Source organism: Pan troglodytes, chromosome 9, assembly GCF_028858775.2.
Source record: "Pan troglodytes isolate AG18354 chromosome 9, NHGRI_mPanTro3-v2.0_pri, whole genome shotgun sequence".
NCBI lineage: Eukaryota > Metazoa > Chordata > Mammalia > Primates > Hominidae > Pan > Pan troglodytes.
Window position 1 is genome coordinate 66,996,194 of NC_072407.2, and position 27,490 is coordinate 67,023,683.

The following is a 27,490-nucleotide window of genomic DNA, read 5'->3' on the forward strand; positions in this document are numbered from 1 at the left end:
AGAAGTGAGGGAGGGGATGGCACCTTTCCCAGAGCAGCCAGCATGGGGCAGCCCCCAAACTGCTATGAACTGATGATTTGCATGAGGTCTGGACTGATCTCAGGCAGCTCCGCATCTCCCAAGGCCATGCCCTCCACCCCTGGGAACCCACCCCACTGGCTGCCACTGGAGGTCTCACCCCCAGACCCCTCCTCAAACTTGAGCGGCCCTGTCCAGGGAGCTGACAGTGAGCAGAGCATAGCATGTCATGGGATGGTGTTTTCCATGGATTTTCAGGAGACCAAGAAACTAAATCAAAGAGAAAAAACAAGGGAGGGGAGGGAAAAGAACAAAATAAAGCAATAGAAATAAGCAGCCTGGCATCGGGGCTGGTCTAACCAGAGCCGATGAACATGGGGCCTGCCCCCAGGTCTCTCTGGCCAGGAATCTGAATTCAGGAGTTAGGGATTACAGCAGGGACAAGCCAAATTCCTCGATTTCCATTTGTCTTTTGTATTTCAGTTTGGACCAAAAAAGAAAGAAAAGGGAAAGAGGGAAACTAAAAGAGAAGCAAAATCTAAAGATTGTCCAGGACGCAAAAAACAATTGGAAGAGCAAAACAACCAAAAAACCAAACAGGGAGAGGAAACAAAAGAGGGAGAATCGAACAGTTAAAAAAACCCACGGCAAACCAAACGGTAAGACAATTAGAGTGATATCTACCAGATAATGCAGTTTGTTTACCATAGCGTGTCCAATCCCTGCGTGCTTCACCGGAGATATGGGGGGATGGGGAGGAGGGGGGTGTCAAAAAACAACAACAAACACAACAACAAAAGAACAGAATGAAAAGAAAAGAAAAATAAAATGACCAACTGTGAAACTCAAGGAAGGAGGAAAAAATATATATCCATATATATTTGGTTGTTTGTTCCAACCCTCCCACCTTAGGTTCAGCAAAAGTATTTGTTTAAAGAAAATTAAATTATAATGGGGGGAGGAGAAATAAAACACACACAAAAATTAAGTCCTTTCTTCTCCCCATCCCTACCCCGCCCCTCCTCTGGATTCCTCTTCCCCACCATCCCCTCCCCGAAGAAGAGCCGTCTGCAGAGAAGGGGAACAGTTAAGAGACCTTGGTTAGTAGAGAAGAAAACAACAAAAGAACTGGACCAAGAAACCAAAGACTTAAAGATGGCTGACATTCCGCAGATGAGACAGAAAGGTTAGTTCGGTTTTTCACTCATACCTTGCCCCACCTGTCCCTGCCCATCCCTTGGTCCCCTGGGTTATAAGCGTGTTAGTAGTACACACAGAGTCGGCAACGGGGTTTTCCAACAGAGGGTGAGAGAGGGAAGGCAGGGGATTAAGAAGCAGACTCAATTATGCAGTATTAGTAAGTCCTATCAGCTGAAATGTTAGAGAGTGGAGGGGAAGGAAGGGAGGGAACAAGGGCTGTGAGGAGGGATGGGCTATTGGTTGGAGCCATGGACTTATGGGTTTGTTGGCTAACTGATCAACCAGATGGCTTTCCAGAGAACTGGCTAAAGAGCAAGTTGGTGCTGGCCAACTGGCTGACCAGTGGCCATGCCGGGTTAATGGATTAACCAGTTGGTGATGGGCCAGCTGGCTATCAGGCTGGGAGAAGAGTGGGCATAACCCCTGGAGAATCAAAGGACTGGCAAGAATGAGAGCCAATTTCATTTGGAGGCAAAAGGAAGGGGTTCCCAAGGAGCATAGGAGGGGTCATGGATGCCTGCTTTTCCTAGGGATGGAGAATATGCAAATCGATCCAGGGAGTCACTGAGGAGAGGGGTAGCTCCTCTGTTTTTGTTTGTTTTTTTTTCTTCTCATCCTTAAGAAAGGAAGAGAGAGTGAGTCGCCACCAGAACAGGGAAAAGGAAATGTTGCCCTCCACGGACTGGCAGATGGCTCACACATTATATCAAATTATTCCAGACCCTCTTCCCTCTCCTCCCCATCTCCCACCCATAGCTGACTCCTCCCACGTGTCCACCTTGAATTTTCAGAACTTTCCCCAAAAGTTCTCCAGGCTCTTCAATCACCCCAACCCCATTCTCTTACTCTCTGGGCTGCTGTCCCTCCCAGAATCAAGTGCCCACCACCACCACCCCTACCAGTCTCTAGAATTGGTAAGGCCATCCCAGCAGCACAGCCTCCTTTCATGTACACCCATAAACCCCTGAGTCTCCACTTCCCACAGCCAGCACCAGAAATTCACTCCCCTACACCCATAAAAAGGAACCTCTAAAATCCCTGACTTTTCCCTAAGCTATAAGCCCAATCTTTCTACTCCAATCTCTAGTGTCCCCACTCTCATGTGGTTCTAAGTTCATTTTCTCTTCTCATTGCCACAGACAGCAGCAACAACCACCTTCCAAATTACCCCTGTCTTTGGGGAGGACATGTCAGAGGCACTGAGGCAGCTTTAATTAAGAGTATTAGAGATGGAGGGACATTATTGCTTGATGCCTGTTAAATACTAAACTGCACCCCCGAGAGTGTGATTGTGAGAGGGAGAGGTATTCTAGGGACAGATCCATTAGTTAGAGAGCTGTTATAACCAGTGGGCACAGGACTAATTCAGTAAGATGTTGAATAAGGGCCTCATATAATTAAAAATAACAGAATTCAATATTTAGCAGCCGGAAGAAGTGCTGAATAACCAATATTAATTATTAGTGATGCAGAAGCAGTTTACATAGCAAGAGAAGAGTCTAATTGCAGGTGCAGTGATGGGAGTCAGGGGATAGCGTGTGGTAAGAGGATTAGTACTGGTGGCTGGTAGGACTGTCATGAAATGAAGAGGCCAACTAGTCAGAACAAGGAACAATTAGCTTCAGGCCAGCTAAACAACCAGGCCCAGAAAGGTAAGTGTTGTCTGGTATCACTGCACTAGTCGAACAAGGCAGGAAGAAAAAGGCATTGGAGGTAAAAATCCAATTACTACTCTTTGAGTTAGAACTGGTTATGGAGAATAAAATAAGATTCAAAAGTTTTCAACTTTATGAACAAGATTCCATTTTTAAGAAGTAGAACAGCAAATTAAGAATCAGGATTGAGGGCCAGGCGTGGTGGGTCACACCTGTAATCCCAGCACTTTGGGAGGCCGAGGCAGGCGGATCATGAGGTCAGGAGATTGAGACCATCCTGGCTAACACGGTGAAACCCCATCTTTACTAAAAATACAAAAAATTAGCCAGGCGTGGTGGCGGGCGCCCGTAGTCCCAGCTACTTGGGAGGCTGAGGCAGGAGAATGGCGTGAACCCAGGAGGCGGAGCTTGCAGTGAGCCAAGATCACACCACTGCACTCCAGCCTGGGTGACAGAGCGAGACTCTGTCTCAAAAAAAAAAAAAAAAAAAGAATCAGGATTGAGAAGAAACAGATGTGAGTTCTAACCCTTGGGCCTTCCACTAATTTGACAAGAGATCCAGGCTTCCTCTTAAAAATAGCAGGGTTGGAGTAGATGAGATGGGGCCCCTCTAGACCTAGGGATTAAGGATCCAGACCCAGTCCAATGGAGATCATGTTTATGGGGGCAATTGTTGTGACATACTAGAATGCAGCTTCCACTGGAACCCATTCCTGGTGGCCTGGGACACAGCACAGGGAAGGGGTACCCAGCAGCCCAGGCCTTCCCTATGGCCAGGATCTGGAGAACTGAGGCTTCAGACTAACAGATGAGCAACAAAGGCTTTATCCCACTCATAGAAAGAGCTAGAGAGCTCCTGGAGCCTGGGAGCACAAGCATGACAACACATGATGAATGAGAAGGGCATCAGAGTCACAGACGGGAGAAGTCACACATCATATCATGTGGTCATTTTTACCAAGTCTTTCTGACTCAAACACCAACTGTAGGAATTCACCAGGCAGAAAGGAGAGCCTCGGGACAAAACTATACCCCATCTCCACCTTGAAATATGAGTGTAGCTCCAGCCCTGCTCAAGAAAGCCAAGAGAGGGAATATTTACACAAATCATAAAAATCTGGGGTGAAGACAATCTGTGGACCTTGAGTAAGAGAAGCTCAGGACAAAGAGAAGAGGAACTCACTCCACTTGCACATAAGAGGGACCCATTTTTCAGACATACAAGCAGAACATTGAAATGGCTTCAAAATTTGAGAACATCCAAGAATGACAGAAGCACAGGACAAACCCCAGCCTCCTTTGCATTTTGCACCAATGACAACAACCAGGCCCTCACTTGGAGGCAGAGGAACAGAGTGGTTTCAAAATCAGACTTTCAACTCTACCACTTCCTAACTGGATAACCTTGAGCAAGTTCTTTAACCTTCTGCATCTTGTTTTTCTCATCAGTAAAATGGGAATAATATCTCCACCTCACAGAGTTGTCATAAAAATTAGGTGAGATAGTAAAGAGAAATGAGATCCTTGAGGCCAGGGGCTAGTGGGGAGAGACATTACAGTGCAATCTGAGAAACGCTGTGACAGAAAGATAAAGTCCTGAGGAAATTTAGAGGAAGGACCAGGAGAGGTGTTCTTCTGGTCTTGTAAAGTGAATTAGGCTCAGGCACAGTGGCTCACGCCTGTAATCCCAGCACTTTGGGAGGCTGAGGTAGGTGGATCACTTGAGGTCAACAGTTCAAGACCAGCCTGGCCAACATGGTGAAACCCTGTCTCTACTAAAAATACAAAAATTAGCCGGGCATGGTGGCAGGAACCAGTAATCCCAGCTACTCAGGAGGCTGAGGCAGGAGAATCACTTGAACCTGGGAGGTAGAGATTGCAGTGAGCTGAGACTGCGCCACTGCACTCCAACCTGAGATACAAAGTGAGACTCTATCTCCAAAAAAAAAAAAAAAAAAGTTAAAAAAAAAAGTGAATTGTGAATTGGAGGGTTTTTTTCCAAGAGGACAAGAAGTAGTTCAGTGCTCACATGAAGTACTTAGATCTGCTACTTTTGGACATGGGTCCTCGTGTCCAAAACCTTACCAGCTGCCTTCAGGAAAGAGACCAAATGGATCAGAAAAAAACTACTAGGAAAACAACTACAAACACTCAATAGTTGCAGGTATTAAGCAACCAATTTGCTTACCACCTAGAAGTACAGATAAGGAATGAATACAAATATTGACAACACAGGCAGAATGTGATGAGACGGCTCAAATACACGTTTCCAAGGGCTCAAAGAACATAGCAAAGAAGGAAGGCTGGCTGGAGGAAGGGATCAAGGAAGGCTTTTTGAAGATGGTGGCATTTAAGCTGGGCCTGAAGGATTGAAAAAAATACAACTAATTCGTGCCAGGCACTGTGTTGAGTGTTTTAAGGCAATACCCCAGTTAGTCATCAAAAGACTCATTCTCACTTTGCTGATGAGGAGCTGAAGCTCACAGAGGTTGTATAACTTGCCTAAAAGCACTCAAACTATTGGCAGAGCTGGGATTTGAACCTGGTCTTTCTGACTCAAACCTCAGATCTAGGATATCACCAGAAAGAAAGGAGGGCAACTAAGTGGTGTCTGTAGGAGAACTGTGAAAACAAAGGGAAAAACTAAGAAAATTGGCACGGATGAGTATGGAGAACAGCACAGCAGACCCTGAGACAGGGTGTACACCATGCCAGAGAGGGAGAGAGGCCTGGGCAGGAAGGAGAGGAAAGGAATCTAATTGCCTGATGGACTCCACCCCTGGGGACTCCATCCTTAGGGGAATGCGTTCCTAAGGAATGCATCCCAAGACTCCCAGGGGTCTCCCCATCCTTAATGACTCCATCCTTGGGGACTGCATGCTTGGGAACTCCATCTTTGGGGGGCTACACTCTTGCTGGACTCCATCCTTGAGGACTGCATCCTTGGTGGACTCCAACCTTGGGGACTCCATTCTTGGGGATTCCATCCTTGGGGACTCCATCCTTGGCAGATTCCATCCTTGAGGACTGCATCTTTAGAGGACTCTGCCCCTGGGGCAGTCCCCCATTATTGGGGACTCCATCTCTGGGGACTCCATCATTGGGGGACTCCATTCTTGGGGACTCCATCCTTGGCAGACTCTATTCTTGGGGACTGCATCTTTAGGGGACTCCATCCTTGGCAGACTCTATTCTTGGGGACTGCATCTTTAGGGGATTCCATCCTTGGGGACTCCATCCCTAGGAGAATGCATCCTTAGGAGACTCCATCCTTGGGGACTCCATCCTCGGGGACCACATCTTTGAGGGACTCCATCCTTGCAGACCGCATCTTTGAGGGACTGCATCCTTGGGGACTCCATTTTTGGGACCTGGAGGAGCTCCTGAAAGCCTCTGCACCAAGGAGAGCAGTTATCCAAGCTGGGCAGGAGAAAGCACCATGTGATATTTCGATAGCCAGCTTGTCTTCCAAATTTGGTGCTGGCTAATGAGGAAATGGGTTTGCACACTGCTTGCATGGTGGTGGGAGGCAGTTGGGAAGCATACTGGGTATGGGAGGAGAGTGGGCCCAGGATTTAAAATAGACCTCGGGGAATCCTCAGAGGTAATAATTCCTGCCAAGATCCTCCAAGAGACACCTCCGGTCACAGTGACCTCGAGGGCTGGATTTGAAAGGAGAGAGAGGAGAGAAGGAGACACTGTCTCATCAGGTGCCCCTGGTCCTAACTGCTATGTTCTGAGAGCCTCTAGATGATTCCAGGGATAATTACCAAGTCCAAGGGAAAAAGGGAAATTCTGCCTCCTTCCAGTCTTTGGAGCTGGCCTTTGACCCACTCGCATGGCTGCAGAAGCAAAGGGAATGGAGACCCCTCAGTGCTGGTTCTCAGGTAGGTCCTCCCCAGAAGGCCATCTCCCTGGCCATTCTAATCAAATGAGAAAAATAACCTGGAAGCCACAGTGTTCTCAGATCCTGGCACTCTATCCTGTAAGGCTGAAGACAGATGTCATTTCTCCCTGTCCTTGCTCCTGGCCCACAAAACCTGGGGAAGACAGAATATTGATTCAAACCACTCCACCCATCATCACCCTTTTTATCATGTAAGTGTTGTTCCAATCCCAGGATGTCACCCAGACACTATAGAAACTTGATTGAGGCCAGGTGTGGTGGCTAACACCTGTAATCCCAGCATTTTGGGAGGCCAAGGCAGGAGGATCATTTGAGGTCAGGAGTTCAAGACCAGCCTGGCCAATATGGTGAAACCCCATCTCTACTAAAAATACAGAAATTAGCTGGGTGTGGTAGCGGGCACCTGTAATCCCAGCTACTCGGGAGGCTGAGGTAGGAGAATCACTATAACCTGGGAGACAGAGGTTGGAGTGAGCCGAGATCACGCCACTGCACTCCAGCCTGGGCAACAGAGCGAGACTCCGTCTCAAAAAAAAAAAAGAAAAGAAATTCCCCCAGAATCCCTTTTTAAAGAGAGCACTAAACCAAAGTCTTTAAGCAGACACCCTCTGTGGACCTCAGGACCTGCTTTAGGGTCAATATGACCTGCCTCTCTGCTCTGACCCTTCTGGTAGAACAATCCAGGGGAAGAAGTTTCCATCAGTTACCAGCTTGGACTCTCGACTCCGGGAACCCCAGGAAGAAGCAGCCGAGGGTCACTGTCTACACTCAGCACTGCTGAGGCCGAGTGTCTCCTCCTCTGTGTGGCTTTCCCACCTCCCCTAGCCACAGACCTCTCCCTCGTCTTGGGTATCACTTGAGTCCTAGGGTGTTTAAGGTTTCTGCTGCTCACTTGGCACTGGCATGGCTTTGCTCTATTCACTTTTAACAGACTCATCCTGTCTCCTCAAGAGCTGAAGTCCTGGAAGTGCAGGGACCATGTCTTTTTTTCCCCCTCTGTTCCCAGTATGGATGTGCCATGTATTTTTTGGTCATATGATGCACGGATAGGAACTCTGAACTTGGAGCATCTTGCCGAAGTCGGTACCAGGTGACAGCGCTGGTCCTAGAGAGAGCAAAGTGAGCAGGAAGCACTAGAGGCAACTCCTCTATACCCCCCAATAAAATGTGTGTGGCATCTGAAACTGTCACAAATGCACATGACACACTCAGATGCGCTCGGTAATGACAACGCGGGACAGCCCTCTGATTGGGTAAAGGGATGATTTGATAAGAAGAGGAGCCCCGCATTAAGGAGTGACTCCACCAAGCATGTCACTCTGTGAAACGCAGGGGTCCCTAAGAATAGGCACATTAGTAGGAGCCCGGCTGCAACAGGTAGTGGCAGGCCTGAGGAAAAGCAGCAGGATTAGTCACTGTGTTCTCCTGGCAAGGAGGAGTGGCATTAATGAGAGGTATCCCCACTAGATCATCATCGATGGTGTGAAATGAGAACAGGTAGGAAGAGTGGGAGGCCAGCCAAGATCCTGAGCCTGCTGACGAGGCTTTCAGTGGGAGGAAGGGGAGGAGAAGGAGGATGACAAGAGGAGAGACAAGGAAAGTTAGCCACCACACCGCTAGAACCAGGAAGTTCAGAGAAGATAACTAGGAAGAGACTGGCCAGAGACAGCTTCACCTGCACTAGCCATCCTGGGCCTTGGGAAAGGTGAAGAGGACCACTTCTAAGAGGACCTGTCCAGTGGGAGCATCTGGGAACAGGAGCTCCTGTCTGCAGGAGCCAATGCAGGAAGGACTCTGAGCACCTGCGTGGGCTTGCCCAGGAGCCAAGGGGAGGCAGAAAGCAAGCCATGGATGCTGGGAGGGCCTGGCTCCTTTGAAAGAAAGAGAAGGAAAAGAAGGGCATGTCCTGCCCAGAGGAGATGAAGGGCCAAGCCCCCTCTCTGCTCCTGCTCTCTGTCACCTACCTACTATGCCACCACCTCACTGGCTCCATCTCTGCCTCTGCCCTAAAAAAGCCTCGGCTGGGGGCAGAACACATCCTGCCCGCACACATTAACTCAGCCTTGCCTTCGTGCCTTGCTGCCCTAGTGTTGGGACACCCTCATCTGCTCCACCAGGCCAAAGCCTGCCCACTCCACAGGAACCCCTCCCCACCCCCTGGCACCCAGGAGCACCCATTCAGGCACTGGCTCACTCCTCCCATCTCCTGAATTGCCCTCCTGCTAAATCACCTGATTTCTTAGCCCCATCCCTCGAGAGCCCAGCTGCTCCCAACAATCTGAGCCCAGTCCTTCCCCTGCCCTCAGGTTCCTGCCCAGGGACAGTTCTGGAGCCTCCTCAGCTCAGCTCCCTGGTCTCTGAAGCCTGCCAGCCACTGCAGCCTTATGTCGGGACCCTCACAGCCCCAACTCCTGTTCTTCTCCAGAACCACACCTCACTGCCCAGCCCTGATCCCTCCACCACAAGCTCCCGGCAGCCCCCTCTCCCAACCCCCATTCTGCCCCAGGTATAGCTAATCCCTGGCCTTCTTCTCACTCCCCCTACCTGGCGCAGGTTTCGGGTGACCCGGACGTCGTGCCAGGCGTTGTCGTTGAACTTGCCATTGACGGGTTCCACAAGGGCCTCGAAGGCACCTGAGCCTAGGTTGATGACCAGCCAGACAGCCCCAGACTTGAGGGACAGGTTGACGTAATCGGCCGACTTGCCTGTATGCAGCATCAGGCCGTTGCGTTGCAGGGTGCGGAAGGCCAGTGTGATCTCATCAGTGCTGCTCTGGATGGGGTTGTGTGACAGGTCGTAGCAGAAGAACTCATTGCCTTTGAAGGTCGCCACAAACTCCTCCTTGCCTGGATGCCGTGGTGTGGGGAAACGGGAGAAGGCTGAATGGGGCAGGGTACACCAGTGCTTCCCTCTCCCCTCCAGCAACGCAGGCACTGGTCCTGGGCACCAGGAGCCCAGAGGTCCCAACCTGTAGCTTTAGACCCCTTTCCCTCCCTCGGCCTGTCAACCATCCTCTCAGGACCCTGCCGTCTCTGCTGTCAAAAGTCAATGTCCCCTGTGTCCATTTCCAAACCAGGAGGCTGCTAAGTGGCTCCCACACTGACAGCTGACAATTACTCTGCCACAGGACCCAGCAGAGCGGAGGGTGCTCACTGTCTCCTCCCCACCAACCTTCCCATCGGCCACTCCCCTTAACAAAGGGACATAGAAGGGAAATAAGAGGCTCTGCCTTACTTCTCCCTGGGTGCTCCTCCCGTATGGCAGGGTCCTCAAGGGTCTCCTACGCACAGCCCACCTCCCTTCCTGCCCCTCCTCCAGCGATGGCCAATCTCAGTGCCTGGAGACAGTTTCAGCCTCACCATATGGGATGGGACCAAGAGGCCTGTTGTGCAGCAAGGAGCAGATGAGGAGAATGGGAGGTGGGGGAATGGGGGAAGGGCCAGGAAGACACACACGAAGGCGATGCAGGTGACAGGGATATGCACCGGATAGCAACAGGCCACCAGGCAGAGCTCACATGGGTGGCCACAGCCCCAGCTATCATCTCCACCCCCAGCTCCCTACTCCAAGCCAAGGACGGCGCAGACAGGCCCAAGATGGAGGGCAAAGAGTGCCTGGATGTGACCTGTGTGTACCCAGAGAGTAACAGGGCAAGAGCAGGCCTGGGCCTTGTGTGTGTGCATGTCTGTGTGTGTGCATGTATGTCCATAGGCACCCGGCACAGGGCCCTTCCACTGGCACTTTTTAAGCAGAAGCAAAAACTGCTGGGAGAGGCTGAGGGATTGTCAGCATTCTGTAAGTTGGTAACAAGTGAGAAGACAATGACTCAGTAGTACCAAGAAGTTGAGGTTTCTGTCCAACACCAGCACAAGCCAGAGTGCAAGCAGAGAGAAGAGAACCGGATATGAAGTCAGGACAAACCAGAGGACCTGGGCTCTACCAGTGGCTCACTTCTGGCCATTAAGCAGTGGCACACAGCTGGCCCTGCCTACCTCACTGGACAGGTGCAGGGCAAACAACACTGGCCGTGAGGGTCTTTATGAAGAGGCCGAGCTAATCAAATGCAGGAATTCTCAATAGATGCTCCCAATGCCCAAGCAAGAACAGGCACAATGCCAGGGTGCATCCAGGGCCACCAGGAAGCACTTGCCTTCCCCTGGTGGAGGCAGGGCTCAGCAGCAGTGCTATGTGTTAAGGCAGTGGGCTGGTGGCGGGGGGGAGTTTCGGAGTGCAGATTCTGCAGATCCCCTCCCCTCCACACACAGCCTGCTTCTCTCTCTCTAGGCAGGCTGCCCACAGCCTCTGTCCTCACTGCCTCCGGATGCCAAGGCACCAGCTGCTGCCCCAGAGCCTGGCACAGCACTCACTGCAGCTGGCAAGGCCCGGTTTCCTGAGGCCACAGGGCAGCAAGGCTGGTGGGGGCCTGGGCAACATCGGGACAGTCTGAATCCCTTCCTCTGTCTACTTATGGTACCAGCGGGGAGGGCCAGAAAGCAAAAGTGAGGACCCCAGCAGAGACAAGAGGGTAAGGCGGGGAAGAGTGGCAAGGAGGAGGGAAGGAGGGAGGTGGGGCAGAGCCAGGAAAAGGAGAACCATCGCAGAGACAGACAAGAAATGAAGACGGCTCAGGGCTGTGAGGGAGCAAGAAGGGATGAGCGCAGCTATCTGGATAAAGAAAAGGAGCAAGCCCTGCGGGGACAGGTACAGGAGATGGGAAGAGAGCCAGCAACGAAAGTGGACAGGGACCTCTAGGGAACAGAAGCCAAGGCTTTCTGGGGCCTTGCTGTTTCCATAGCAACGAAGCCTGCTGCCCAGGCACTAAGAGAACCAGGGGGCTCAAGGACCAGAAAAAGGAATGTTTGGCCTTGGTTTTGCCACATGTACTAGTCCCACCCAGAAGCCATTCCTCCCACTCCCTCACCTTCACTGCAGTCAAAGAAAATATCATTAAAGAGAGTCAAACAGAAAGAAAGAAAGAATAAGGCAACCATGTGAGTAAGTGATTGGGACAGAACAAAAGAGGCCAGCAAAAAGGAAAGAGGCGGGTCTGGGGCTGGACAGTGGCTGCCAAGGCCAAGTGGAGAAACGAGGCCATTTCTCGACTCCTCAGCCCTGCCTCCAGTCTCCTGGGGTGGGTGGCAAAGCTAGCTACTCTGGAGCCTGCGCCTCCACGGGCTCCAGTCCCTTTACCACCGGAGACCTGGGTCAGCCCAGAGACGCCAAGAGGCCTGAGGAGCAGCCAAAGAGAACCTGAAAGCCTTCGAGAAGAGGGACAGAAAAAGAGATGAGCAAGTGTGGAAAGAAAACCCGAAGATGGTGAGGAGAGAGAGAGAGAACCTGAGTAGGGGAGGTCGGAGCATGACTTCAAGGGACTGGTGGAGGGATTCTACTGGGGTGAGCCTGTAGGGGCGGCCGAGGGGCTCAGCAGAGCACAAACAAGATCTGGGCTGAGCAAGCCCTGAAGCACCAGGGGGCGCTCTCCCCTATCTCGCCGGTCTGGCGCGACTGGGAACTACAACTCCCAGCAGCGCTTGCACAATTACCGCCCCTAATTGCTCCGGACCCAGAAAGGAAGATAATAGCTGATGCTCGTTTATCTCCCACAGTTGGGGAGTCTGTAGCCCTACAAGTGTCCCCAGTGAATGTGGCTAGAGACTAATTGTTGTGGTCCTGCATTTCTGAGAACCATGCATGAGGGACAAAGCAGCTGCCTTCTTTCCAGGCCCAGCTCCCAGACCTCCTCTGGGAAGGACTCCAGCGCCCCCCTCCGCCCTCCCTACTCTCGAGCTCTACAGCTGTCTGTTCTGCTCACTTGGCACTTACTGCCTAATAACATCTTGTACTGCTCCCTGGAGAGGAAATGTGATGTGAGAAAGAAGACCTGGGCGCTAGTGCTGGCTCCACCACCAGCTTTGTGACCTTGGCTGGTCACAAAGCTGGGCTCTAAGTCCCAGCTTCCCCGTCTGGAAAATGGAGCTGATCATCAGGAACTGCACAGGCTGCTGTGGGCACCTCAGAAAGAGAAAGGGCGGGGTCCAGCTTCCTCAACCGTAAAGCATCCCACAAATAAACGACTCATGCCAGTTGGTAACTTTCTGCTAGTGTGCTGCCTCTCTCTGTGTCTCCCTCTCTTTCTCAATGATTTTTTTTTTTTTAATGGAGTCTCACCATGTTGCCAGACTGGTTTTGAATTCCTGGCCTCAAGTGATCCTCCCACCTCGGCCTCTCATAGTGCTGGGATTACAGGCATGAGCCACCGTGCCTGGCCTCAATGAATAAATTAACTCCTCTGAAAAGAGTCTGCACTTTTCATGTACTTTGCATGGACCACACTTTATTGTAGGTGTTAGAACATCAATCAGCCCCTTAGTAACAGAGCCCATTGGCTCATATAAAATAAATTTGCTGAGCACACAGCTACTTATGTGCCAAGAGCTGTGTGAAGCACCGGGGGCATAGGAACAAAAATATCCAATCCCTGGCCTCAAGGAGCTTGGTCTAGTTGGGGAAGCAAACAGGTAAAGTGACAGTTATGATACAGTGTGATGAGCCTTCTAGTGGAAGTGTGGACAAAGTGTGGAAGTGACCAGGTTCACCTGGGGTGTTCAAGGAGACTTCCAGTGTGCATGGCCTGGCTGCTTTTTCAAGAGTCAGACGAAAGAGACACACCAAGTCATTGGGGAGAGGACAAGGATGGCGGAAATCCAGGCAAACAGAAGAGCAGACTAAAGAATGGAAATGGGACTCCATAGCCCCAGTGCTTGGCACCCACTGGAGTTCCTTGAGGACTTGTTATAGTGGCTTGTAAACTTCTTAGGAAAGAGATTGTCTTAAGAAAGGCAGCCTCAGTACAGAAAAAGGAGCTAGAGTCCCCAAGCAGGCTTAAAGGCCCTGTGCTGGCCACAGCTCCCAACCAGAATCTCCCTGGACTGGGCACCTAGCAGGCTTCTAGAATTTGATGGTTAAATTGGGGTTGCCCTGCTGCCTGGTTGCCTTAACAAAGAAACAGATACTTCCTAGGGATCAGCCTGAACAACTGCCACATAAAAAGATACCTGTGTTCTAGAAAGAGGTCATCAGAACAACTGGGCTTTGCGAAAGAAATGGAGGTTTGTGGCCCTTCACATCAGGGCAGCTAATGGGGCCTTTGGAATGGCACTCGGGGAGCAGACCCATCACTTCCCACAGGCCTCAGAGAGGACAAGGGGATGTGCCTGCGTTGACTTGGCTTCCCCCCAGGAAGCACAGTTAGCCTGCAGCAGGATGAGGTCTGGGCTCTCTGGGGACCATGGGGGTCACTGACCTTTTGTTGGCTGGTGCACATCGCCGGCTCCTCCTCTCCCGGCCCCCCCCTCGGAGAACAGTAAGGACCCTACTGGAGAAGCAGAATTGGGGAGTCAGGCACAGGGGGTACCGAGCCAGTCCCTCCCCAGCCTTGAGGGGATGAAGGGCCCTCTCCAGGGTGGAGGTGCTGCTTGCAGGGACGGGGAGGAGAGGCTTTTCTGGGGACTCCCTTGCCTTCAAGACCTCTAAGGAAGGAGCCGCTTGACAAACCGAGGGCGATCAGCCCCACAGACCCCATCAGATTCATGATCACCGACTTCCACTCTTTGCCTGGGGTGGGGAGACTGGGCAGAGGAACAGAGGCCTCACCATGAGTGCAGGATCCCTCCTTCCCCACAGCAGGCAAACAGGCCAGCCCTCAGCACTGGAGGCCCCCAGTTCCCCCTTTCAACTGCTCGCTCATTCTCCTTGCCTCCTCCATGAGGCACATTCTCCCCACCACTCTGCACCTTTGCTCACACCCTTTATGCTGGGTTAAGTTCACACTTCCCAACTTGTTCAAAAGCCTGACACAGACACCCCCTCCTCCAGAAACTTCTCCAGATTTATACCCCAAGCTCCTCTTCTGTTCTTTCCTGTCCTTGAGGCTCTCACTACACCTTGAGGCCATCCACACCTGCTTCATTCACCACAGTGAGTGCTCGGAAGCTCACCCTTGCCCACTTCTTTGCCAGTTAGACCCTGGAGCTTCCCAGAGATTTCCAGGGGCTTCCTGTAATTCCTGTCTGTTCTTCATCCCACCATTGTGCCTACAAAAGGGCTGTGCAAGTCAAAGGAGATCCTCCCTGGAGCTCAGCCTGGATGTGGGCAAGCCCTTTCTCAGGAGTTATTTCTCACTCCCTACCACCCCACTCATCAGCAGCACTTAGGCCTCAGTCCAAATGCCCCGGTGGGCACATGTTACCATGTCTGGGTTCCAGGCCAGCTTGAATCTTCACCCCACCTCTCCCCGCTCCAGTGAACCTATATACTCAGCATCTGGCTTCCAGGTACCCAGCCCTACTGCCAGATCCACAGGATGGCTTCAGGATGAGAAAACTCAGTGATGAAGGGGAAAAGTCCCTAAATGGGCTCTTACTTCAACCCCAGTTGCAAATCCCCAAACTTGAACTAGAATAATACTTGAGCTGTGGAACTTTCCAGGGGGGGCTTTCTGAGATCCTTTGGGAGGGCCTTCACTTATGACAAAGGGGAGCCACAGCCAGCACCCATAGAACCAGGCACTGAGAGGCAAGAAGGATGTGAGTGAACCAACCAGGGTTCCTACACCCAGCTCTCCATTTGGGACTTCCTCTTTCCCCACACTTCTTGCCATAATTTCACATCCCTGCGAGACTCCAAGGCCTCTACCTCCCCAGACCTAAATCCATCCCAAATTTCATATCTATATGAGTTTCTCCCTGCAGCCCAATCTTGGTCCTGCCTACCGGCTAAGGACCCCACTCTGTTCCTCTGTAAGATGACCCCCCCACAGAGGGCTGAATTGGGCAGGTCCAACAGTGCCAAAGGGTCTGAAAGGCCAAAACCCTGAGCTCAGAGAGAATCAGTGACAGCAGAGGGCTGGAGGAGGCCAGAGCTGGAGGAGCTCAGACAGGACTCCTGAGTTCTATCTCCAGGTTTGCTTAACACCAGGGCTCTCAAAGATGGTAGGCACTTAGTCAAAGGAGTGCTAAAATTAAATGGCTAGTCCCAACCATACCACCAATAAGGGTTGTGGAATCACTAACAAGTCATTTCATCTCTCTGGTCCTCAACGTCGTCATCTGTCAAACAGGGTTAAGAGACATTCAAAAGATACAAGGGTGAAGGCGTGCGGGTGGGCAGGGGGTTGGGAGCGCACACTGTGGAAACGGAGAGACCCTACACCTCTACTCCCATTTCCCTTCTCGTCATGGATGGAGGCCTCCCACAGTAGCAAGGTGAGGGTGATGAGACTGCCTAAGACCCTCTTTCTCCAGCCCATGCTTTTCTCTTGTTACTTAGGTCCATAGAAAAGAAAGAATGATCAGAATGAGTGGAAGGAAATCAAACACCACCATGAGAAAGAAAAAAAAGCAAGATACACTACCAGAAAAACGCAAAAAAAGGGTGACTGGAGACAACGGCAGGAGTTCAAACATCTCTTGATGTCAGAAACCAAGGTGAGATGTGGGTGGATGGAGTGCTTCAGGGTGGGTGAGGGAGAGGGGAGCACACAGACAAGGGCAAGCCCCCACCCCCACCCCAGCACCCCCCAAATAAAATTAAGAAATGGCAAAGGAAGCGGGTAGGAAAGGAAGGAAGGTGTCAGGACAGGTGGAGGAGGGGAAGGGGACAGGGGAAGGACAGGGAGAAGAACAGAAAATCCAGGCGCAGGTTGGGGGCAATCCAATCCAATCCAAACCAAACCAAAACTTCAAACCATACCTTCGCTGTTTAACGTCAGGTGAGCCGGACCTTGGAAAGGGGAAGGAGAGAAAGAAAGAAAGAAAAAAAGAAGAAGAAAAAAGAAAGAAAAGGGGAAAGAAACAAAGAAAACACGAGTCATCAAAATCAGCCAGAGAGAAGGGAGAAAAAAGCTTTTGCTGCCACAATTTAAAAACCTTTTTTAACTTGTGACAGACATCGGGGGGAGCCCCAGCCCAGGAGCTGAGGAGAGGGGCCCGATGCCGAAACAGCGGGTGGAGGGCACAACAGGGGAAGAGAGAAAGAGAGATTAGGGGCGTCAGAGAGGGTGAGAGGGGTACAGGCAGAACTGGAGGAAGGAGGGGGCGGGGGGCGCTGCAGGGGGGAGAGGAGATTTTGGTTTCTTTTTTTCTTCTTGCCGGAAAAAAAAAAAGGAAAAGGAGGAGAAGCATTAGGCTGGGAGGGTTGCTTTTTCCTTTTTCTTTTTTTCTTTTTTTTTTTCTTCCGGGAGGCGGAGAGAAAAAAAAACAGTCAACGAGAAAAACGATTCAGATGGAGGAGAAAATAAAACACGACACAAAAATCAAAGCCACCTGGAGAGAGAGAGAGTGTCCTGTTAGCATGGGATTAAGCGGGCAAGGGGGCCTCCAACCCCCCAACACCCCTAATCCCAGTTACCCCTAGGATGCTGGCAGAAAAGGGGGAAAGATGGGGGGATATAAAGAACCTGGGCCTAAAAGCATCCCCCACTAAAGCGGGGTTTGGAAGGACACCTGTTGGGTTCTAATCCTCCCAGCTACCCTTCCCAATAACCTCTGTAGGGGTAGTAGGGACCCTGCACACCTGGGTTCTAACAGGAAACTGGGGTTCAAGAGGACAAAATTAGAGAGGAAGCAGGTAGGAGAAGGTAGAATCTACAGAGACACTGAGAGACTGGGGTCAGAGCTCTCAGACAGCAAGGTCCAAAGAGGACAGCCGAGCCCTATGGGAGGAGGCCCAGCTCCCTGAAAGGTCCAAGTACATCATTCATAAATTACAGACCCCCTTTCTCTGACCAGGACCTCTCTCAAATGACCCAAAAGCTAGATTTTGAAAATAGAAAATGGACTGATAGGAAGACCAGCTAGGATTTCCATCCAGGATTACACTGGCCCCTTGAGACAGCCTTGTCAGCCCTAACCCAAAGTACCCCTCCCCAGCCTTAGTGGGAAGGAATCTGGCCCACTGGATCAGTACCCTTGTCCCCAACAGGCACCAGCCAAGGAAAGCTCTCTCCTAGAGAGGCTGGCAGCACCAGGCCCCACAGCTGGGCTGAGACCCCAGGGCTCCCTGAGATGGCCAGCCAGCTCCACCAAACCTCAGAGCCCCCCCAGCCCCACTCACTCCCCTGTGGTGTCTGGCCAAGAGGGTAGGAAGGGGAACAGCCCTGCAGTGCCACTGTCACCCTTGGAAACCAGCCCCACTGCTGTGGCAATGAGATGTGAACCCTAGGGATAGAAAGCTGGGGCCAGGATGGAAGTAGCAAGGTTAAAGAGTTACAAGTATTTCTGAGACGAAGCTGGGGGCCAGGATGCCTGGATTCTAAGAGGAAAGGCAGTGAGGAGGACAGGAAGGACATGGCCAGGGGCCGAAGGCCTGGACCCCGTGGCAGATGGTTCACATTGCCCTCTTTGCCCCATGTCTCTAGGGTGGCACTGGTTTCTCCCCACCTCTGAGTCTGAGGCCACTTGGAGGAGGAGGCCACAGCCGCTGAGGGCAGCCTCAGGACTGAACAGCTCTTGGGAGGATGTAGGTTTTTATCCATCACACAGGTAAGGACCCAAGCATTTGAACCGAGTCTCCTCATTCCTTACTCTGAATACCCTCCTACTCTGCCACCAACCCTTTCCCCAAGAACTACCAGCATCTCCTTCCAAACCCCCTAAACCCAGGACCCAGACCCAGAGCCCTCAACCCACATCCGACTCTCCCTGTCAGAAGCAGCCTTGCTCTCAGGATCCCACCCTTGAGAATCCAGGTCTCTGCCCACCCCCAGCCCAGGAGCCAGGTGACCTGTGAACCCACCCTCTGTCTCCCACAGGCCTGACTGCTGCTGGAGGAAGCCACATCTCCCTCTCCCAGACCCTTCCACTGCCCAGCTCCTCGCCAGCCTCGTTAGCATTCGGCAGTCTCCCTCTGTCACCACGGCAACCAGCTGCTCAGCTCCCTCAGGCGTGACAGCACCAGCCATCTTGGTGAAGGGGAGGCTGGTTCCCTTCCTGTCTACCCCTGGCTCAGCCCCAGCTGGCCCCAGGGTTTTCTCCCTAAAGTCTGTCTCCCCACTAATCTGAAATCTCTGCTCCCTCCTCCTGGCCCCCAGCCCCACTGGGGTATTCACTTCCCCACATCCACCTGTGGCATCAGCCCCTCCTCCCACTGCTGGAAAAGAGACTGGCAATGATGGATGGCATTGCCATGGGTCCCTTCCTAGGGCACTTTATCTGGCTACTTCTGGGTCTCTTTGCCCTGCCACTAGAGGCTGGGAGGAAAAAGGAGGTGTTCGGCAGGGGCTGCAGAGCAGGATCTTGGGGTTCCTGGAGAAAGCTAGGCCTCAGGCACAGTGTCAAGTGGGAAGAAGGCGAAGGTACAGAGGACTCCTTAGAGATATAAGGAGGGCTGCAGGGTCCAGAGCACAGTGCCACAGAGGAGGCCCCCAGCCCAGCCACGTGGAACCACCACCTGCTAAACCCACCTCCCCACCTTCAGTCTCATCCCCTAACTCTCCTACTGAAACCCCAGAGAGAACCACCATCGAAATAAAGATGGTGATAGGTGACCAGATTAAGAGACACACAAGCAGGCACACAGACATGTCTCAGAGTGACACAGAGATGCATCAGACTCCTAGGTGTGTATATACACACACACACACACACACACACACACAGCCTCCAATACACAGCCCTGCACAGCCACTGACATGCAGGCATCCACAGTGCCACATCTAAACCAGCAGACCACCATGCCACCCAAAGAAATGGCGAGGTGGCGTCCACAGGCCTCCTTCCCCATGGGTCCCCAAAGCCCAGCTTCCCTTCTTGTTCCTGTCTATCAGCCCCTTTCCTCTTCCCTACTCCCGCCAGACTCCTTCTTCCCAAGTGCCCCCCTGCCTTTCTTCTTTTGGCCAAGCTGTTCCCCGTTCCTGCCCCACCCCCTACAGCTTGAGGCTTGAGTCTTTCTCTTCCCACCCTTCACTTACCCCCTCTCCTTCCTCCATCTCTCTGCTCCCTCCTTTTTTCTCTCCTCCACCCTTTTTTCCCTTTCTCTCTTCCTCCCTCCATCTCACCCTTTGTTCCGGAGGAGACATGACATCAAGAGCAAGTAAAAGTCACATCAACACTAAATCTTATCTCCAGCCCTCAGAAGGCTGCGTCCACCCAGACACGCAGACTCTCTCTGTGACACACACGCAGAGGTAAACACTGACACACGGAGATGCAAACACAGATGCAGACACACAAAGATGCTGATGCTCTACACAGGCATACAGAAATGTGGGCCACACCACATATGCATCGATGGAGGCGCACAGCACACCCATGCACTCAGACACAAAACCATGTTACATGTACACAGCATATATCCTCAGGCATGCACACAGACACACAGACCAGCAGAGTTGTATAAATGTATGTGTATGCAGACATACATACCCACACATACATACATACACATGCACACACACACACACACCTGCCTGCTGGGCCCTGGGGACCTGAGGACCCCCAGGGAAAAGAGACATCCAAGAGAGACAAGTCAGACCATGGACATCACAAGGAAAAATGGGTTCCAGCCCCACACTCAGGCCAAGAGCCTCTTGCTGCCTTTCTTTCCCAGGACTACTGCATCCCTGGCACTTTCCTCTCCTCCTCCCCAGGGACGCCCTTGCCCTCCCACTCCACCTTCCCAGGAGAAGGGACTGGGATGCCACCTCATGCCTGCTCTGCTGCTTTCTTCATGGTAGCTATGTGAGCTCATCTTCAACACAGCCTTCAAGCCAGGACTACCTTCTTCCTGCTCTCAGTCCATCCCAGAGGAGGAGAAGAAACAGGGAAAGCCAAATTGCAAGAGAAAGATTCAGAGAATGACAGAAACCCAGAGAGAGCCTGGGGAAGGAGAGACACATGGTCCAGGGACAGAGTCTTGGAGAAAAGGAGGTAAAGACAGAAACCGGAGAGGGAGAAGAGGCCAACAAAACAGGAGATAAAGAAAGAACATACAGAGAGACCTAAGAAAGAGGCACACACCCCACCCTTGCCCTCCGACCTGGATGAAGGAAGAAGCAGACCACCCCTACCTAGCAACCTGTGGGGCAGCAGCTAGGGGCCTGCCGCAAGTGGCAAGTGCTGGTCATAGTGGGGCAGAGAAGCTGCTCCCACTATACACCTCCAACCCCCTACTCTGCCAGTGCACTCCACCACCCTCCAGTCCCCTGAGCCCTGCACAGTGGCACCAGACTCCAGGGCAGATTTTCCCCAAGCACAGGTTTCTGGGGCAACAGCCCACCCCAGCCTGCCCCAGCATCTGGAAAATTGCCTTTCTAAGCTTCCTAACTTAGGCTGGGCTAAACGTTGTCTACCCACTCACTTCTGGGCACTTCGGAATCCTGTCAGCCCCATCCCTCCACACCCACCGCTCATCTCTTCCCTAAGTTTCCCTTTCCCTCTCCAGCGTGGAGAGGGAAAGGAAGAAGAAGGGCCAGTCAGCAGCTCCCCTGAAACTCATGAAGAGGGGACGCAAGAGAGTGGGGCAAGGCAGCCAAGGGAGGACCCCAGACATCCTTCTCCGGAGAGGCCCTAAACATGGCAGGAAAGGGGAGTCCTTGGGTAGCCAACGACAGTCCCTCATGTAGGATCCCCATGGCAACAGATCCACTACCCCAGTGACAGAGAGGCTTCACTCACCTTCCATGGGGTGCTCCTCTGCAGCCAGCGAGGTTCGGAGAAGACGGAGGCAGAGAGAGAAGAAAAAGGAGGGCTGTTAGCAAAGGTACCACGGACAGGGGCTCCAAGGGGAGAGAGGAGTCCAAGCCCACCCAGGCCCTGACATGAGTCACCCAACGTGGAAGGCCCAAATCTCAAGAAACAGCTATGTTGGGGATGAGGCAGACACAGAGCTGCTCCCTGAGTCAGAACCTCACACACAGTCAGCCAGTACCCATCACACCCAACCCTCAAGTAACATTTCAGGAAACCGAGGCCCAGGACAGGGAAGTAACCACTCAAGGTCACACAGAGAATCTGAGGCAGGGCTAGGAGTGGCAGTCAGGCTTCTCAACTTCCCCAGAGAGGCTCCTACCCTGCATTCCATTGCATCTCACAGACAGATGGGGACACACTCACACCACTAATTGTCTCACAGGGTTCACTAGAGACACACTCATGCTCAGTGACACACTGACACACATAGGCACTTAGCAATCCAGTGACACACACTGTCTCACACAATTCACATATAAAGCCCCTGCACACAGGACCCAACCACCTACGGCCCCTGACCCTCCCAGGGGTGAAAAGACATCAAGACACAGAGAGAACAAACATGATTCTGCCACACAGCACTGTGTGACTTTCATCCTATTCACTTAACCTCTCTGAGTCCCTACTGCCTCTTCTGCAAAATGAGAGGTGTGGACTGGATAGTTTCTGAGGCCTCTTCTGACTCTGATTCTGATTCTAGGACAAATGTCTTCTTAACATCTGGATGAGGCCAAGGGCCCCCAGGCTGGATGGCCATGCCAGTGGGGGAAGAGAGTCCAAATTCAGTGGGCCACACTGGGCCCAGACCTAGACCATGCCACATCCTTTGGATAGGCAGACCTCACCTATTAGGGCCCTGCCTGGATCTGGCCTTGGAGCTCACCAAATGGGTCAAGGGAGAAGATGGAACAACGAGAAGGTGGAGACAATTCCTTCAACTAAGCTACAACTCCTCAAGCAGGTTGGGCTCTGATCTTCTTTGTAAGAGGATGGAGGTGCCCCCAGCTCCAAACATTTGCCATGTGCCCACCTCCTGGGAGCCTTTAGATGAAGCAATAGGCAGGAGGGGGAAAACAGCACAATCTACAAACACACAAACCCAGTGGGGAAACACATACTTGCATGTGCAGGCCCCAGGATACACACTTATGTACACACAGCTATCCAGTTCACACTCACGCATGCACACATTATCTCCTCCTACCTCCAACCCCATTTGGTGATATCTGTTCATTCGCTCATAGAGAGGTAGCTATACTCTGAAAACAAACATAGTCATTTGTCATATCTTATACCACTCCCATAATCCACGCACATACACAGGCTGAATGCAAGCACCAATACCTGCACAGTAATCTACTACATAACACTAGACACACACACCACCACCCCACAGTGACTCCAGTGGCTAAAGCCATACAGCCAGCGATGAACACAGCTCTTTATCTCCCATTTCCTAAACCTACATACACAGTCTTTCCATGTCAACATGTGTTACAAACACACTCCTCTACAACACAGAGCTGCTTCTACCTGACAGCTGCATCACCTAAAAGATACATGTCTAATAGTTTTCTTTTTTTTTTTTTTTTTTTGAGATGGAGTCTTGCTCTTGTTGCCCAGGCTGGAGTGAAATGGTGCTATCTCAGCTCACCGCAACCTCCACCTCCCGGGTTCAAGTGATTCTCCTGCTTCAGCCTCCGGCATGCGCTACCACACCCGGCTACTTTTTGTATTTTCAGTAGAGATGGGGTTTCTCCATGTTAGTCAGGCTAGTCTCGAACTCCCAACCTCAGGTGATCCGCCCGCCTCGGCCTCCCAAAGTGCTGGGATTACAGGCATGAGCCACAGTGCCCAGCAATAGTTTTCTTAAGTAAACTGAATCACATTTCATTTATGGGGGGAGCTGGCTAATAAAGGGGCCCTCAGGAAACCCTTTGGCTCTCGTGAAGACTGCTGTGCCAGGATTTCTTTGGTCCCAGTATGCTAAGACCCTGGTCAGTCAGCACAATTGTCTCACCAGCACCTGTGCAAATAAGGAGGCATGGTGATTTCTAGATAATCCAACATGGTAGGTATTTCAAAAAGTATTTCCACCTGCCAGAAATGTACGTCATGCTATGCTCAGGAAGGTGAAACAACCAGGCTTGGTTTGTTTCTGGCTTTTGAGAGACAGCACCTAGAAACTCACATATCTCTCTTCCTCTGCTGCTCTTTGCTTTCTGCTGATTCACCTATGCCCCTCACCTGCCACCTCAGTCCCCTTCAGGGTTGGCCCCTGCCCTCCACATTCCTCTTACTTCTCCTCGCTCTCCTCAGTGATGGCTCATTTTCGTGCTCAGAGACTCCCAAACCATGGGTAGTCCTGGCCTCCTCCCTGAGTACCAGTCCTGTATCACCATGTGTCCACCCAGCAGTGCAATTGCTCGTCCAACTCTCTGACATCTAAACTCCACCACTGAAGCCATTCTCGACACCTCCACTCCTACAACCAAGTGCTTATTCCCCTGTGCTTAGCAAAGCCCCTGCTTTCAACCAGTGCTGCCTGAGCTCCCACTACGTGCCCCACACTGCCCTCATAGGTTCCAGAGATTCCATTAGTTAGCCATGTGCTGGGCACCATACTGACCCTCACATGCAATATCACACGTCAGCCTCACTGCAACACAGAGCTCGGTGTTATCTATCGCCTCTGTACAGAGAAGAAAACACACCCAGGAGCACAGAATCACTTTTGCCCTTCTCCACTGCAATCCTAGGTCATCATAGCCTCTGGCCTCACTCCTTGTGCCTGGTTTCCTGCAATAGCTTCCTCTTGGTCAGTCTCCCTACCCATCCCCAGCCTGACCCTCTTGGCAGAGGTAACAGATACGCCTTACTAAATACCGCTGTGATGAGAACCTTTCAGTGTTTCTGATACAAACCTCTCTCCTGTGCTCTTGACCTATGTACCCATCTGTCTTTAGAGCCGCTGTCTCTGAGTGTCTCATGGGCTTCTCACATTCAATATGTCTAGGGTGGGCCTCATAACCCTCTCCTCACCCCACCAAATTCCCTGATCAAGTTAGGCACCCAGAAAGCACCTGCTCCTTTTGTCAGGCCAATCACCGGGTCCTATTGGTTCCACCTTCTAAAACCCTAAAAACAAAACTAAACTCCTAGAAATCCTTATCATCCCTCCATTTCCACCGGCACCGCCCAGGCCAGGCCCTGGTGAGGCCAGGCCCTGATCAGTCCCTCTCCTTGGAACATTAATAAGCCTAGGAGATGATGCCCTCTACCGCCTCTCTTTTCACCCTGAAATTCATACACCGCAGCACAACAAAGTGGTCCACTCCAACCATGTTACGACCCTGCTGAAAACTCTTCAAAGCTTTTCAGTGCCTGTAGGTTAAAGTCGAATCTTCTCAGAAAATCCCATCCGAAATTTGACTGTTTCTTCCTCTAACCTCTTTTCCTGCGACAATCCAGGCTGCAGCCACCCCAACTTCTTCCTGTTTCTATAATATGCTATGTTTCTGCACATAATATTTCTTGTGCTTGAAATACTCTTCACCTACAGCTGGCTAAGAAAATCTACTCTTTCTTTAAGACCCAAGTCAAGGGCTAGCTACAGTGGTTCGCACCTATAATCCCAGCACTTTGGGAAGCCACGGTGGGAGGATCACTTGAGCCCAGGAGTTTGAGACCAGCCTGGGCAACATAGGGAGACCCGTCTCTACAAACAAACGCAAAAATTAGCCAGATGTAATGGCTCGTGTCAGTACTCCCAGCTACTTGGGAGACTGAGGTGGGAGAATCACTTGAGCCTGGGTGGTCAAGGCTGCAGTGAGCCATGATGACACCACTGCACTCCAGCCTGGATGACGGAGAAGACTTTGCCTCAAAAAAAGAAATAAATAAATTAGCCAGACATGGTGGTGTGCGCCTGTAGTCCCAGCTACTCAGGAGGTTGAAATAGAGGATCATTTGAGCCCAGGAGTTTGAGGTTACAGTGAGCTATGATCACACCACTGCACTTCAGCCCAGGTCTCTAAAAAAAAAAAAAAAAGAAAGAAAGAAAGAATTAAAAAAAAAAGATCCAGGTCAATACACATTTGTCTGTGTTCTAAACAAAGGAGAGCTAGCCTTCCTCTTTTGTGCCAACTCTAGAAATGTACATTCTATTATTAATTATCTTATTGAATCTCTATTGCATCTGTGTTAACATGTCTGTTTCCTGACTTGACTGTGAAATATCCAAAAGTGAGGACAATGCCTCATTCATCTCTCTATATCCAGCTGCTTACATGGCTCCTGGCTCAGAAAAAAAGGCATTCTCCTGTTTGTTGAGTGAATAATAAAAATAACACTTTGCATATACTGAGCACTTAGGGTGTGCCTGGCTTTTTACGCCCATTGTTCCTTTACCCGCCACTGCTACATTGTGAATGGATATTACTATCACTCCCTTTTAGAACTGAAGAAACCAAGACTCAGAAAGTAGGAGTAACTTGGCCAAGGTCACACTGCTAGTTAGTGACAGTCAAAATTTGAACCCAAATCTGTCTGGTGAAAACTTCCAGTGGGCTACGTGCTTAGCCTGGAAGTCAAGACTTCTAGAAACTGATTCTAATCTAAGGTTCTGATCTTATCTACCATAAAACACAACCAACTTTGTCTCTTCATCATGCCCTGACCCACTCAATTCACATCCCCTATATTCCTCATGTAGGCTACTCTCCTGGTGGGAAAGCCCTGCCCTTTCCTTTCCACCTCTATAACTCACACTTGGTCATCCTTCTTCAAGGTCTGGCCAAGTCCCACCTCCTCCTTGAAGCCTTCCCTGACCACTAGAGCTAATAACCATAGTACCATTTATTGATCACTCAGAATAGTGCCTGGATTGTAAAGGATTTTCGTATATTAATTCACTTAGTTCTTACAACGATATTACTTCCATCTTACAGAGTAGGACGTTGAAGAACAATGTGGATAAGTTAACTGCCCAAGTTCACATGGCTAACAAGTAGCAAAGCTAGGTTCAAACCATGGCAGCCTATGCTCTTACCCATTTTGCCATTTTTACGTAGGGGCATCTAGCTTGTCTCTGGGTCTGAGAGCAACTGCTGTCTATACCACCCTCTAGAGAAGCCTGTCCCATTCTACCTGGAGCCACTTCTACTCACAGAAACTGTCAGGACCACAGGTACTGAATGTTAGAGCTGACAGAATAACCCAACATAGGTGATTTCATTTGCTTAACTTTCAGACACAAGACTTCACTCCCCCGGCAGAAGACAGAGATGGTGTCATAGATGGTATGTCTTGCCTAACATGTCAGGATTCCAGCAGATTGATGATCAAGGACAGTGATGAAGACCAGAACAAAAGGGAAAAGAAAAGACTCTAAACAGCCAAAACATGCATCTAACACCCGGGCAATTAAGAATTGTTATTTTCTGGCTACTCTACACACACTGCCTAGAAGGTAGCCTTGCTCTATAGAAGGAGTCATGGAGCTGTAAAACTGCATCCTTAATAAAGCTACTTCTACAAAAACGAAAAAAAAAGAACTGTCATTTTCTCATAGGACCTCTCAGGCCCTAGCCAGAGTCCACCTACTGTTAGTGACACACAATTCTAACAGCAATTCCTAACTTAGGAATGCTGATTTCCAGGTTCACACACACACACACACACACACACACACACACAGAGAGAGAGAGAGAGAGAGAGAGAGAGAGAGAGAGAGGTCAGTTGCTACCTGACAGCTCCTCCTACGGGTGGAGACAGAAAAACTAGAAAAAGCTAATATAAGAATTCAGAAGTACAGCAGTCAGGCATCATCTCAGGCAGGGACAAACCTCAGTGAAAGAACCACTGCATGACAGTTTGGCATAATACCTGAGGGGAATCACGACCACCCTGAGTCATCTGAAAAAAGTTAAATCAAGTTCCAGCTATTATGCTTAGGGAGGCAG

General features: G+C 51.0%; 1 protein-coding gene across 27 annotated transcripts in view; it reads right to left on the minus strand.

Annotated features, from left to right (window-relative positions):
- NRXN2 (neurexin 2) overlaps positions 1 to 27,490 on the minus strand; it is a 116,050-nt gene that overhangs the window by 70,167 nt on the left and 18,393 nt on the right. For 8 of the 27 annotated variants that reach the window (XM_054662425.2, XM_001165542.6, XM_009423401.4 and 5 more), the window contains 5 exons: positions 21,453 to 21,470; positions 16,531 to 16,560; positions 14,084 to 14,155; positions 9,325 to 9,626; positions 703 to 747 (listed from right to left, as the gene is read on the minus strand). In XM_054662425.2, the coding sequence (XP_054518400.1) occupies positions 703 to 747; positions 9,325 to 9,626; positions 14,084 to 14,155; positions 16,531 to 16,560; positions 21,453 to 21,470 (467 nt within the window). The remainder of the gene's footprint in view (positions 1 to 702; positions 748 to 9,324; positions 9,627 to 14,083; positions 14,156 to 16,530; positions 16,561 to 21,452; positions 21,471 to 27,490) is intronic. The other 19 variants (XM_054662428.2, XM_009423409.4, XM_003951920.5 and 16 more) reach the window with 10 other exon arrangements.